The sequence below is a fragment of the Lemur catta genome, chromosome 4 (assembly GCF_020740605.2).
Source record: "Lemur catta isolate mLemCat1 chromosome 4, mLemCat1.pri, whole genome shotgun sequence".
NCBI lineage: Eukaryota > Metazoa > Chordata > Mammalia > Primates > Lemuridae > Lemur > Lemur catta.
Window position 1 is genome coordinate 95,000,657 of NC_059131.1, and position 15,698 is coordinate 95,016,354.

The 15,698-nt window shown below is 41.9% G+C and overlaps 1 protein-coding gene across 3 annotated transcripts in view; it reads right to left on the reverse strand.

Moving 5' to 3' along the window:
- SEL1L3 (SEL1L family member 3) overlaps positions 1-15,698 on the reverse strand; it is a 105,885-nt gene that overhangs the window by 22,917 nt on the left and 67,270 nt on the right. For all 3 annotated transcript variants that reach the window (XM_045550469.1, XM_045550471.1, XM_045550472.1), the window contains exons 15-17: positions 12,699-12,875; positions 10,203-10,330; positions 102-185 (exon numbers count right to left, since the gene is read on the reverse strand). In XM_045550469.1, coding sequence (XP_045406425.1) covers positions 102-185; positions 10,203-10,330; positions 12,699-12,875 — 389 coding nt within the window. The remainder of the gene's footprint in view (positions 1-101; positions 186-10,202; positions 10,331-12,698; positions 12,876-15,698) is intronic.

Genomic DNA, 15,698 nt, shown 5'->3' on the forward strand with positions numbered 1-15,698 from the left:
CTTTTTCAGTTGCATTTTAAGACTCCTTCTTATAAGGCTATACTGACAGACTAAAAGTTAAGGGCTGAGAAAGTACATTCCAATGTGGGTCCCAAGCTTACCATGAACCCTCCAGGTAGGCATTGAGGCCTTTGCGAATGACATGGCCCAAGTAGCCATTTTTCTCAGCTACGTGCTTTGCCCATCTGAAAAGAAAAGGGAATAGAAAATATGCAAACTGTGGCAAATTTAATAATCACTTTTTTCTTCATATGATCCCAATAAATCCCACTTGGGGAATATTTTGCTCGTTAGAATTTTTATAGAGCAACAAACCAGAACTGAATTTTAAGAAGGTAAATAAAATGCATTTTGAAAGGTTTTCATTCAATGCCCTTTCTTATGATTGCTTAGGTGTTGCCATTTATGGAAACAATGACATGTAAGGTACATAATGAAAAATGTCCACCCATTTGGACAAATACAATCTTCACCAAGAGTTACAGTACCCTCTCTACAAACATGTTTACTAGTTTATTGCTAGGTTTCTATATTTTGTTTCTGTCCCCTAATTTATCTTGGAAGGGTTTATTAGTAATGAACTAGTTTGTTGTAATCTTTAGACTTATAACCACTACAACAATAATATAAGAATGCATAACTATTATAATAAGCTAATAGAAGGGGGAAATGGAATAACTTTTAAATATATTTGATGAATACAAAGGAAGGGCAAGAAAAGAGAAAGAAAGGCACACACACCAAAAAACAAACAAACAAACAAAAACCCTATATGGGACAAATAGGAAATAAATAGTAAACTGGTAGATTTAAAACCAAACATATCCATAATTATATTAAATTTAAATGGACTAAATCCACCAATTAAAAAACTAAAACTGTCAAACTGAATAAAAATATACAAAAATTCAATTATATGTTGCTTACAAGAGACATACATTGAAGTTAAAGAATGGAGAAAGATTGAAAATAAAAGGATGGAAAAAGATATATAAACTCTAAGAACAAAACCTGGTATAATTATGTGAACATCAGAAAAAATAGACTTTAAGGCAAGAATCATCAACAGAGATAAAGAGGAATTGTAAAATGATAAAAGGGTCAAGTAGAAAGGCAAAATGATTCTAAATCTGTATGACCCAATAACATAGATTCAAGATATATAAATGTAAAATTGAACTATAAGGATAGATAAGTCAACACACATAGTTGGAGGTTTTAACATACTTCTTTCAATAACTGACATAACAAGCAGAAAAAGAAATGTCAGAAAGGATAGAGAAGATCTGAACCATATAATTAACAAACTTGATATAATTGATATATATGTAGACATTGTACCTAACAAGTTCAGAAAACACACTCTGTTGAAGAGACCCATAGAGGATATGCCAAAATTGACCAAATACTGGTCATTAAGCAAGGCCCAACAAATTTCAAAGGAATGAAGTCATTCAGAATATGTTCTCCGATCACAGTGGAATTAAACTAGAAATCAATAACAAAAGATTAACATGAAAATCCATTAAACATGAATGATTTCTTCTGGGGAGAGGCTTAAAACAAACAAACAAGCAAAGCCATGAATATTCACGCCAAATATTCTAAATAACTGTGATGAAAAGCTTCAAGTCAAGTTTTATCACTGAGGTCAGGGGTAAGATTGGATTTGATCCCAACCCAAATGTCTTATGGAAAAACATTTTGGAGAGAGGAGGCAAGATGGCTGACTAGAGACATTCACCAGATTGTCTCAGAAAGAAGGGAAAGTTTTAGATTGAAAAAACATAGCCCAGGTGTAATTCGGAGGGAAAAGTGCCAGAAGCTACCAGAAATCCATGGGAAGAAGTTGCAGAGCAGAATAAGAAGTAGTAAGGTTTCAGCAGAGATCAACGTCTGAGGAATCTGTAACTCTGTGGAAAGGGTAGGTGTGAGTGTTTGTTTTTGCTCCCCTCACACCTCTGGCAGAGTGCAGACTCCCGAACTCCCTGAGCGCTTCTCTACCCTCATGAGCCCAAAAGTTGCAGCCCCCAGTGAACCACGAGCTTCTTAAGAACAGAGCACTGGGCTACCAGCCCCCTGAGGTCGCTCCCCCTCTCCACAGACCCGAGCCTAGGCAGCAGGCACCATACTGCCTCTCCACCCATAGTATGCCTTTATCCTCCCCAGGGAGCTTCAGACCTTCAGCTTTCTTGTCACTTGTCCCCACGCAAACATTTCCCAAATCCTGCCAAGACTGTGGTGGCCACAGGGGAACTGTGTGATCCCAGAGCTTGGACATTCAGGGCAGGCTACCTTCAGGGGAGAGGAGAGTGCAGCAAGCCAGGGGAGTCCCTCAGGACAAAGGGGACCAGAGTGGCCAGCTCTCCTCCATGCAGACTCTTCTCCTCCTCCTTCTCTCCCCTGCTCACAGCTGCCAACACAGCCACGGCAGTTCCCACATGAGTCAGCATGGGCGCCCAAAGGGACGGTTGAGCTGGAGCTCTCAGAAGCGGCTGCTTCCCCTCTGTTGGTGCACCCACCACACCGAGGCTTCCCCAGAGGGCAGCGCTCACGCCTTTCTTCTTAAAGACTTGCAGTGGACCAAGGGGTGCTCGAGCTGTGAGCCCCCTGCCTGTCTGCCTCTTGGTGCTGCCCACCTGGCTGCTCCAGTCGAGCAGAGTATATTGCAAAGTGGAGGGGCAGTAAGCCTGCTTGAGCATTATATGTGCAACTTGGGACCAGCATGCTTCTCTCTGGCACAGTCAGGGAGTGAACTTGGGGGACCAGAGGACAGGCTTGCCAGCCAGATCCCATACCCCCAGGACTCAGTTGTGTTGTTCGGGAGCATGGAGAGGAGATCTGTGAATTAATCTTAGAAGGCAAGGGAGCCCACACGTGCAGAACTAAACGGAGAGTGCAGTGCGGGTCTGAGCTGCAGTGTACTTGCGCAGCACCCCTCCCCTCACAGGAAAGCCGTTCTTTGGTCTGGGGCAGGATGCTGGGCAGAGAAGCTTCCAGCCTGTCATAGCACTGCTGGTGAGCTCTGCCGGTTTGGGCTGCTGCTGTGGTCAGATGCCAGAAGGAAACCCACAGAGCAGGGGAGTGGAAGAAGAGCAAAAGTCACTCACGATAGCTAGTGAGTCTGGAGCTATACTGCTCCTGCCCAACAAGCAGACTTTCTGGTTTGGTGGGGCCACTTCAGTCCCTCTCTGGTGGTTTTCCCCAGCGGCCTGGGAGCTGACCCTCGAACCTCTGCTGAGACAGCTCTTGTGCCTGCCTTTGTGGAGCCTGAACACAGGCTCGTCAGACCCAGACCTGCCCAGCCTCACTACTCCACCCACCTCTGCTGTGGTGGAGAATGAGTCCCTTGGCAGCTCCAGGGCCCTACCCACTGCCTAGAGCATTGGAATGCTTCTCCTGATTGACTAAGGCTGGTCACAGGTCCCAGAAAGCATCACTGCCCTGGCTTTTTCCAGCAATCACTACCTACTGGCAAGGAGGACAACTTGTACAGCCCATTACAGTATCTACTGACTCAATCACACAGAGTGTGGCTGATTCTTACCACAAGCACCACCTACTGTCTCAGAGATTAAACTGGGAGTCCCAATATAATTCACGCTGTTAAGAAGACCACAGGGCTAGGGAAAGAGAAAGGATTTTAAAGACCTCCATTTCCCCTAGTCCACAAGGGAAAGAAAATCTGCCCATGCATGTAGTACACCATTGTTTGCTACGGCCTACAAATAACTAGTAATTGAGAAAACCACTACACTATGAATATCTATAACCAAGGTATCCATCCAGAACCTACCATCAAAGTACCCACAAGCAAAGCCAAAGGTCCTTACCCAACATATGCTACAGACACACTCTTAAGAGTGAAGGAGAAAAAAAAAGTGCCACCTAAAAAAAAGAAAATTCAAAACAAGAATTGACAGCTGCTCCAGATGAGAAGGAATCAGTATAAGAACTCTGGAAGTACGAAAAATCAGAGGGAAAGGACCCACCACCAAAGGAGCACACTAGCTCTCTACCAATGGCTCCCAATCCAAACGAAAATTCTGAAATGACAGATAAAGAATTCCAAATATGGATTGTAAGGAAGCTCAATGAGATCCAAGAGAAAATGGAAAAGCAACTCAAAGAAACAAGAAAAATAATTCAGAAAATGAATGAAAAATGTACTGAAGAGATAGATATATTTTTAAAAAAACAAATAGAACTTCTAGAAGTAAAAAATTCATTTAGGGAAATATAAAACACATTGGAAAGTTTTAAGAATAGACTAGACCAAGCAGAAGAAAGAATTTCAGAGCCTGAAGACAACTCTGTTGAATTAAGCCAGTCAGTGAAAAATAAAGAACAAAGAGTCAAGAGGAATGAAGTATACAAGAAATATGGGATTATTTAAAATGGCCAAATATAAGAATCACAGGTATCCCTGAGGATGAAGAAGAAAAAGCAAAAGGCCTGGAAAACCTATTAGAGGGAATAATTGAGGAAAAATTCTCTGGTCTTGCTAGAGATTTAGACATCCAGATACAAGAAGCTCAACAAACACCTGGGAGATTCATTGCAAAAACGGCATCACCAACACATACAGTCATCACATGGGCCAAAGTCAACATGAAGGAGGAACTCCTCTGAGCCATGAGGTGAAAACATCAAGTAACTTACAAGGGAAAACCCATCAGACTAAAAGCAGACTTCTCAAAAGAAACTTTATAAGCCAAAAAAGAATGGGGTCCTATCTTTGGCCTCCTTAACCAGAATAACTACCAGCCAAGAATTTCATATCCTATAAAACTGTTTAATAAATGAAGGAGAAATAAAATCTTTCCCAGATAAGTACACACTAAGGGAATTTGTCACCACTAGACCTTCCCTACAAAAATGCTTAAAAGTGTTCTATACATGGAAAAGAATAATTAATATCTACCAGTGTAAAAATACCCAAAAGTTAAAACTCACAGCTCTTATAGAACAGTAACACAAGGAAGAGAACAAAGCAACTAGGTAACAATCAAAATGATGGCCAGAACAGTATCTCACATATCAATACTAACATTGAACGTAAACGGTCTTAATGCCCCCTTTAAAAGATGTAGATTGGCTGAATGGATTAAAAAACACAACCCAAATATATACCATCTCCAAGAAACCCATTTAACTAGCAAAGATTCTCATAGACTCAAGGTAAAAGGGTAGAAAAAATATTCCATGTAAATGGAAACCAAAAGCAAGCAGGAGTAGCTATTCTCACATCAGATAAAGTAGACTTTAAATCAACAATGTTAAAAAAAAAAGACAAAGCTGGTCATTATATAATGATAAAGGGATCGATTCAACAAGAAGATATAACAATCCTAAATATATATGCACCTATTACAGCAGCTCCCAGATTCATAAAGCAAATTCTACTAGATCTAAGGAAAGAAATAAATAGCAACATAATGGCTGGGGACTTTGACACTCCACTAACAGAACTAAACAGATCATTGAGGCAGAAGATTAACAAAAAAACACTGGAATTCAATGGGACTCTACAACTAATGGACCTAACAGACATTTACAGAACACTCTACCCCCAAATTGAAGAATATACACATTCTTCTCATCACATTTTTCAAGATAGATCATATGTTAGGCCACAAAACAAGTCTCAGCAAATTTAGAAAAATTGAAATCATACCATACATTTTCTCAGAACACAGTGGAATAAAACTAGAAATCAATTCCAAAAGAAATTGTCAAAATTACACAAACAGACGGAAATTAAACAATCTGCTGCTCAATGATCCTTGGGTTATTGATGAAATCAAGATGGAAATTTTAAAAAATTCCAAATTAAATGACAAAGGTGACACAAGCTTCCAAAAATCTATGGGATAGACAAAAAGCAGTGCTAAGGCGAAAGTTCATAGCCTTAAATGCTTACATCAAAAACTCAGAAAGATCACAAATTACCAACCTGATGTCACACCTTAAGGAACTAGAAAAAGAAGAATAAACCAAACCTAAAGCTAGCAGAAGGAAAGAAATAACAAAGCTCAGAGCAAAACTAAACAAAATGGAAACCAGAAAAACAATACAAAGAATCAATGAAACAAAAAGTTGTTTCCTTGAGAAGATATACAAAATCGATAGAGCACTAGCTAGATTAACCAAAAACAAAGGGGAAAGAACTCAAATAAGCTCAAGCAGAAATGAAAAAGGAGACATTACAACTAAAACCACAGAAATACAAAATATTATCTGTGACTACTATGAAAACCTCTATGCACACAAACTAGAAAACCTGGAGGAAATGGATAAAGTCTTGGAAACACACAACCTCATAAGCCTGAATCAGGAAGAAATAGAAATCCTAAATTGACCAATAACAAGTAGTGAGACTGAAACAGTAAAAAAAAATTTTCAAAACAAAAAAAAAAAAAAAAAAAAAAAAAGCCCTGGACCAGATGGATTCACAGCTGAATTCTACCAGACTTATAAAGAACTGGCACTCATTCTACTGAAACTGTTCCACAACATTGAGAAGGAGAGAACCCTCCCTAACTCATTCTATGAAGCCAGTATCACTTTGATACCAAAGCCACGAAAAGACACAACAAAAAAAGGAAAACTACAGACCAATATCCCTTATGAATACAGATGCAAAAATCCTCAAGAAAATACTAGCAAACTGAATTCAATAGCACATCAAAAAGATAATCCACCACGATCAAGTGTGCTTCATCTCAGGGATGCAAGGATGGTTCAACATACACAAATCAATGTATGTGATTCACCACCTAAATAGAAGTAAAAACAAAGACCATATGATCATCTCAATAGATGCAGAAGAAGCATTTGATAAAATCCAGGATCCCTTCATGATGAAAACTCTCAATAAACTAGGCATAGAAAGAACATACCTCAAAATTATAAAAGCCGTATATGACAAACACACAGCCAACATCATACTGAATGGAGAAAAGATGACAGCATTCCCCGTAAGTACTGGAACAAGACAAGGGTGCCCACTGTCACCACTTCTATTCAACATAATACTGGATGTCCTACCCAGAGTAATCAGGCAAGAGAAAGAAATAAAGTGCACCCAAACTGGGAAAGAGGAGGTCAAATTATCCCTGTTTGCCAATGATATGATCTTGTGTCTAGAAAACCCTAAAGACTCCACCAAAAGCGTACTAGAATTGATAAATAAATTCAGCAAAGTCTCAGGTTATAAAATAAATGCACACAAATCAGAAGCATAGCTGCAAAGAAAATAAAATATCTAGGAATATACTTAACTAAGGAAATGAAAGATCTCTACAGGGAGAATTATAAAACACTTATGAAAGAAATCATAGCTGATGCAAACAAATAAAAAAATTCCCTTGCTCATGGATTGGAAGAATCAACATTGTTAAAATGTCCATGCTACCCAAACTGATTTACAGATTCAATGTAATTCCCATCAAAATACCAATGTCATTTTTCACAGATCTAGGAAAAATAATCCTAAACTTCATATGGAACCAAAAAAGAGCCCAAATAACCAAAGCAGTCTTAAGCACAAAGTTCAAATCTAGAGGCACCACATTACCTGACTTCAAATGATACAAGGCTACAGTAACCAAAACAGCACAGTACTGGTATAAAGGTAGAGACATAGATTAATGGAATAGAATAGAGAACCCAGAAATAAAACCATATAGCTATGACTAACTGGTTTTTGACAAAGCAGACAAAAACATACACTGAGGAAAGGATGCCCTATTCAATGAATGATGCTGGGAAAATTGGATAGCCACATGCAGAAGAATGAAACAGTATTCCTATCTCTTGCCATATACAAAAATGAACTCAAGATGGATTAAAAACCTAAATGTAAGACCTGAAACCATAAAAATTCTGGAAAAAACCATAGGAAAAACTCTTCTAGATATTAGCCTAGGCAAAGAATTTATGACTAAGACCTCAAAGACAAATATAGCAATACCAAAAATAAATGGGACACAATTAAATTAAAAATTTATGCACACCAAAGGAAACATTCAACAGAGTAAACAGACAACCTACAGAATGGGAGAAAATATTCACAGTCTATACATCTGACAAAGGGCTAATATCCAGAACCTATAAAAAACCTAAACAAATCAGCAAGAAAAAAACAAATAACCCCATTAAAAAGTAGGCAAAAGGCATGAACAGAATTTTTTCAAAAGAATATATACAAATGGCCAACAGACATATGAAAAAATGCTCAACATCACTAATCATCAGGGACATGCAAATTAAAACCACAAGGAGATAGATACCGTCTTAACCCTATCAGAATGGCCATTATTTAAAAAATCAAAAAACAATAGATGTTGGGTTGGATGTAGTGAAAAAGGAATGCTTATACACTGTTGGTGGGACTGTAAATTAGTACCTCTATGGAAAACAGTATGGAGATTCCTCAAAGAACTAAAAGAAGACTTAGCATTTCATCCAGCAATCCCACTGCTGGGTATCTACTCAAAGGAAAAGAATTCATTATATCAAAAAGACACCTGTACCCAAATGTTTATTGCAGCACAATTCACAGTTGCAAAGATGTGGAATCAATCTAAGTGCCCATCAATTGATAAGTGGATAAAGAAAACGTGGTATACATATCCCATGGAGTACGATTCAGCCGTAAAAAGGAATGAAATAATGTCATTTGCAGCAACTTGGATGGAACTGGAGAATATTGTCCTAAGTGAAATATGTCAGGAATGGAAAAACAGACATCACATGTTCTCACTAATAAGTGGGAGCTAAATGATGGGTACACATGGTCATAAAGTGGCGTAAAGGACATTGGAAACTAAGAAGGGGAGAGAGTGGGAGGGGAGTGAGGGAAAAAAATCTTACTTATCAGGTACAATGTATACTGTTCTGGTGATGGATAAACTGAAAGCCCTGACTTCAGTATTATACAATTCATCCATGTAACAAGAACACTTGTATCCCTAATATTTTGAAATAAAAGTTATGAAAAAAGAAAAACAACCTTTTGGAGAGTCAGGCTATTGGTTTGCAGAAGTTGGCAAACTTTTTTTCTATAAAGAACAAGAGAGTAAATATTTTAAGCTTTGTGTTGCACATTCCTCTTTGCCTGTTTTATGACCCTTTAAAAATGTGAAAAGCATTCTTAGCCCTTGGAACCATGCAAAACAGGCACCAGACCACATTTCATCTATGGGCCATAGTTTGACAACCCTTGTAAAACATTTTCAGATATGCTGAACCTCAGAAATGTGCCTCCTCTTCACCATTCATTCTTCAGAAAGTTACCGTAGGATGCGCTCTACCAAAATATAGGCTCAGACCAAGAAGGAGAAAGAAAGGGGCCCAGCAAAGAGGAGAACCAAAAAACAAAGAGAGAGAGGGAAAGGGAACCCCCTACGATGATGACAAAGTTCATCTCAGGATGACAGCACTGTCCTGAACAAAGACTCCAGGATAGATGTTGCCAAGAAGATTAAATTAATAGAATACCTAGACAGGTCTGGACATACTGAGAAGAAATTTAGACACCTGGAGGAGAATTTGGAGATGAAGTACATAGCAAACGATAAGTATATAGAGAGCTAAGCAAATAAACAGCAATAAAAAGTAACCAGTATCTCATAGAAAAGAAGAAGTTGTGCAAGAAAGAAAAAGTAATCATAGTATACTACATGGCTCAGCTGTGAATAGAATTTACATGGTCATAAGAATGTAAACCCCGATCCTAATCTAAACAAAGTGATACACTTACTAGGAAGATGAAAGAGGGCAGGACGTAAGAATGTGTGGAGTAGCAGGAGGTGGCAGAGTGAAAGAGAACAACATCTTCACCTTTCACAGTGGGACACCAGTAGACAATGCTTATGATGACAATACCAAGAAACAGTGGCATAAGCATGTTATTTAGCGACAGGCAAATAAAAAAGAAATTAACTAAAAGGTTAAAAGTGATTTATTCTAGGGAGTAGGAAATAGAGTCTGGAGGTGGGGTGGGGTGGAGCAGGCAGAGTTTTTCTGGTTTTTTCTTGCCAAATATTTTTTAATTTTTGCTTTGTCAAATGATTTGGCTTTTTAAACTACATGCATGAATAACTGATAAAAATAAAAACTCAATTTAAGAAATGCTCAGGCACAGTGAATATGGGCTACAGCTTTCCCTGCACATGCAACATTCGACAGATTCTTACACAACAGCTTTCTCGGGATCTCTAGGGAATGTCTCCAGGTTGCCTGTGATATAGTAGAGAGAACACCATAAGGTCCCTTCCATGTGTCCGCCTTGCGCAGCCTTATGGAAATATTCACCAGCTAACGTCTGTAAAGAGAGATGAACAAAACATTGAGTCCTCCTGACTGGGCTGGTTTCACCAGAGACAAGGTAGTGTGAGACTTAAAGCCTGCTATGATCACAGGCCTGGAACTTCTGATAGCTTTAAAAAAAAAAAAAAAAAAAAACCAGGGTAAGCAACAGTACTGGGAAGAAACCCAATCACAGAAGCCAACCTCTGGGATGTATGACCTCGCCTCAGCTATTCTGTTGATTAAGTTTACCCAATAAATGAGACAACGTGTCACTATGAATACCATTGCCATCTCATTTGATCCTCACATAACCCCTGCAGGCTGGATAGAAGACTTTATCAGAAGTCACACCAGGTGAAAATCCAGGCATTTGCTTTCTTAACCTCGCTTAATACTTTCTTCAAACTCATGCGTAAAAATTGCATTTCCAGTAGGAAGGTGAGAATTAGAATTTGACAATAAAAAATCCACACTCCCAGATGTGTGGGAGGGTTACCAGACATTTGCAATGCAGAGAAATATACAGCCTCCTGTGTCATCAGAGAGGAAGAGGGAAAGAGTAAGAACAAATACTTAAATGCATACACTTCCACTGATTACTGTTATTTTTCTCAGGCAGTTAACTATGGTTTTTAAAAGCATGGGTTTGAAGTCAGACAGACTTGAGTTCAAATTCCAGTCCCCCTCCTTACTAGCTGTGTGGCCCTGGGCATGTTAGTTAATCTCTCCAAACCTCTTGCCTTCAACTGAAAAATGTGGCTTCTGTTAGTAAAGGGTTGTTGTGAGGATTAAATGAGATAACACATTCTTGAGATTTAGCACAGTGCTTAACAAAGAATAATCTTCCAATCCCCCCCTCCCCGACCCCACACTCAAATCTGCTGCTGCCACAGTCTTGTCCCTCCTAATAAATGCCACCTCCATTCTTCCACCTTAAATGCTGAACACCCTGGAGTCATCCCTGACATCGCTCACACTCCACATCCAATCCATCAGCAAATTCTGTCGCGACCTTTCAAATACCTGTCGGATCCAATCACATCTCAGCCCTGCCACTGCTCCTGCCCTGGTCTCACTCACCATCCTCTCTCACTTGGATCCAAAGCAGGAGCCCCCCATCCTGACTCCCACCCATGCCTCCCTTCCGTTAGTCTCTGCTAGGATCCATCGCTGCCCTGCTCAAGACTGTCCAGCGGTTTCCATCTCCCCCAGAGCAGAAGCTGAGTCTCACACTGACCTTGTCAGCTACCTCCCTGGCCTTATCTCCCGCCCTCCCCACCTCTCCTGCTTTCTGCTGCTGCTGTGCCGGCCTCTCTGCTGTTCCTCTAGCATGCCCAGCCTGCTTCCTTCTTGGGGTTTTTGCTCTGGATATTTTCCCTCCCTCTGGAATGTTCTGCTCCCAGATATCTGCAAGACTCCTTTAGGAGTCTGTACAAGGTCATCTTCTCAGAGAGGCCTTCCCTGATGTCCCTTGTGTAACAACATCCCCTAATCTCCACCCTGCCTTCCCTCTCCTGTTTTATTTCTCCCCATAATAGCTGTCCTCCACTCTCCCTTACATTGTATATTTATTTATTGTCTTTCCCTTCCATGGGAATGAAAGCTTCATAAGAGCAGGGACCCTGCTATATCCCCAGGGCCCAGAGGAGCACCTGGCATCGGGTGGGTGTTCCCTAGATTTGGTTGAATGCAATGAGCTCGGGTTATTATTATCATCATCAATGTTGCTATTCATAAACAGGGCTTACATTTCACACTGGGGCCAGGTCCTGACTCCACTGAGTGTATGGCTCAAAGTTACTTAAACTCTCAGGGCCTCAGCCACCTAGTCTCCAAAATGGACATAACCACAGTGGCTAGTTCAGAGGGGAGGCAGGATTACATAAGACTGCACATGGAAGATGTTTTGCCCAGTGCTTGGCACAGAGGAAGCGTTCAGAAAACACTGAAGATTGCCACTGTTGTTTTCATTATTATTAAATCTGGTCTCACACCAAGCAACCTTATTTGGACTCAGCTCTCTTTGCTTCTAGGAAGATCAATCTCTGCACCATCTCACGCTCATCCCCCCTTGTATCATCTCCCGTTCCTCCTCTCTGTTCGAGCCCCCTCCCCCATGAAGCCTTCCTGACTGCTTTCCCACCACCCCCCATCTCCAGAAGTGTTTGGGTCATGCCATTGACCACACACTTGGCACTTGGTTAAATGCCACCCTTTGTTCTGCACTATCTTGTCTTCCTAACTGGACCCGCTGAGCTCTGTGAAGGCAGGGACTGTGTCTGGGTGGTGTCTTTAGCCCCCACAGTGCCTGGCCCAGGCTGGGCACACAGTGCACCCTTGAGTGGCTGCCCTCCTGCAGAGCTGCCTCAAGTCCAACTCACTTGATTCCTGCCAGGAACTCCTGGGAAAACGCCATCCAAATACAGGACTCCAAGATTGTACGATGCATCTGGGTTCCCCATATCTTCTGCTTTTAACCAGTACTTTGCTGCTTTGGCATAATTTTTCTTGAATTTGTGGTAATACCATCCCAAGCCATTGACTGCTTGATGCAATCCCTGAATTTTAGAATAAGGAAGAAATTAATTTTTTTAATGAAATCTAAAGAGATTTGGAAGCAATTGTTATGGACCCATTCTACCTGAGTCTGAATAAAACCTTCCCTTTCTCTATTTTGGGGCAGATGGCATTAAAGAAAAGCTAAGTGCTGGGAAACATGAGCCCGCCTCAGCATCTTCCCAGGTGAGTCTCACAGGCTGCTGCAGGGATTTCTGCCTCCAGCTCAACGGTGCTCCTGGCCCCAAATCACTGTTCGGCTCCTGTGGGCTCCTATGTCCCACCCCTGTCTACGAAAGGCATCCTATCACCCTGAGATATCAGCAGTGCCCTTAAAATTATGAGCACTTGGCTGAGGCCTGAAACTTGCCCTGGCTGCGACAGTTTCTAGATGACCCGCCTGCCCATCTTTTGATTCCTCTGCCCTGAACACCGACATGCACTCTGAGCGAAGCAGCCACCACATCCTACTTGCAAAGCACAGGTGCTCTGTGTCTGCTGAGCACCCCAGTTCCAACAAGGGATATAGAGTCTGGTAGAGGCAGAAGCAGAAGGGGAGGGTGGTGGTGCAGAAGGAGGGAGGGCTTCAGAGCTGCGTCTAAATCTGGAACTGGTACCAGAGAAGGGCCCATCCATGTCCATCTGGCCTCCAGCCTCCTGTTCTGGCTGCATTCATCCTGCAGGTACTGCTGTCTGCTTTGCCCAGATGCTCCCACTTGCATCGTATGACAGCCTCGAGTCTGCTTGTTAAAAGCTCAAGAGTCCTGTAGGCGTGTGAGTGGTCCTGACAGAGCCTCCTGCCCAGCCGTGAGACACCTGTGTGCACACCGAGGCCTACAGCACTCTCATTCCTCACTTCCTGCCACACCCGCACGAGGCCATGAACAAGCAGGGGAAAAGAGGGTTTGAGGGGCAAACAGTGTCCTTGCCTCTGTAAATTTGTTAAGTCAGAGTCTAAGTGGGCAACCAACTCTCTTTAGCCTTCCCTATCACCAGTGAGGAATGGGTGGTGTCTCTGGTGTCTCATAACAATAGATGCTCAGAGTCCAGCCTGCAGCCCTCCCAGCCTGCAATGGCTCCCAGAAGGCTAAACTTCTAGTCTGCACGTTGTAACCCAGGTGCCAGAATGACCTGGAGTGAGAAACCAGCAAAGCTCGTTAGAATACAAGCTCCATGGAGGCTGGGATCTTGGTTTTGTATCCCAATCACAGACTAGGCACTCAATAAATAGCTGACAAATGAACAACAGCCACTCTTTGAATGATGCAAAACAAAGTGGAATCCAAATCCTAACCCTCAGGAGGGAGAGTAGGGCTCACATCTGCAGACTTCCTGAACCCCTGACCTTGGAGTGCCACGTGTGGAAATGTCAGTGCCATGGATCCAGTCATGGAAGCATTTTTCCATGACTTTTTTCAGCTTCCAAGGTAAGCTTCCACTAAGTACTGCAGGATGCACTTTAACGAGGTAATAGACCAGGCCATACTGGAGTGGCAAGAACCATCTTGGGGACAAGCCCACAGAAGCTACACAGCAAGATGGGCTTTGTGTAGCTCAGGAGGCCACAGCTTTATTAGATGCATCTGTCACTGCTCAAAACATTTTCGAAACTCCTCTAGGAATTGCATCGGGTCCCAGTTCAGGAGACTCACAAGGAATCCTATCTTACTGATGAATGCTCATGCTTTGTCCTGATATTTACCCAGCTCGATCGACAGATCTGCCTCTGTGTGCCCTTTGGCTAGTTCCAAAAATCAAATTATGTGCACTCTTTGCCACAGCGCCCAACCAGGAGTGGGGACTTAATAAGGCCTTGCTGAGTGAGTATCGAGAATCCCATAAACACTTTTAAGGACATGACTACTCCAGACCATAAAACTGCGTTTCCCAATACTTCTCTAAGCTCTGCTAAAACTCGTTCAAAATACAGCACAGTAGACATCACTTCACCACTAGGAGAAGAGATGTAAATTTCAGACCAGCCAGGAAACCCCCTCACTGCCCCACTTTTTAGGGTGCACTGGAACCAACACCCTCAATGACTGCCATGAAGCTGCTTTTCTACTTCTGCCCTATAATTTGTGTTGAGATCAGGAGTTGGTGTGAACATCAGGGGGTGCCCTCTTCCCGGGTCGTGTGCCCTCTGGACAGCACACAGATGGAGGAAAGGCTGCTTGGGTCTCTTACTCCATGCTCTGACTTCCTGCTCTAGAGAACGAGACACTCTGAGCTACTCAAGGAAAAAAGAATGGGGAAGAAAAATCAGCACGGTCACTTTCGTAGTCTTCATTGTTCCGGCAAATACTAGCAGCCTTAGAAACAGAGCCCATCCAAGAGCCAAAAGGGCTATAAAATGCCTCATCAAGGTGTAGAGTCGTAGAGGTTTCTACAAATCCGTTTATTTGCCCCTCTGTATGCACGCACACGTGAGTGTGCGTGTGGGTGTGCATGCACTGGGCACATGTGTGTGTGTGTGTGTCCTCACCACCAAGCGACATTACAACCTCTATTCTGTAGCACCGTACAGAAACGAGCTGACTTGAAGACACCACTGAAGTGTAAATAATGACAAAAGCAAAATAACTCCTAAACCTGGCAATAAACTTGATAAACAGCCCAGTTATCAAAGCACAAGAAGCAAATGGGAATTGGACATGACAGGGTTAACCTTCAAAGGAATTAGGCTTCTGGTTTTCCTAATTCAATGGCATTTATACCCATTCAGTCTCCAGGAGCCCGGCTGCTCGTTATCGGGGCAGCTCCTGATTATAATTTTAGCCTTCAAACAAAATCAGCCTGAATTCTATTGACTGGAAGGTGAATTC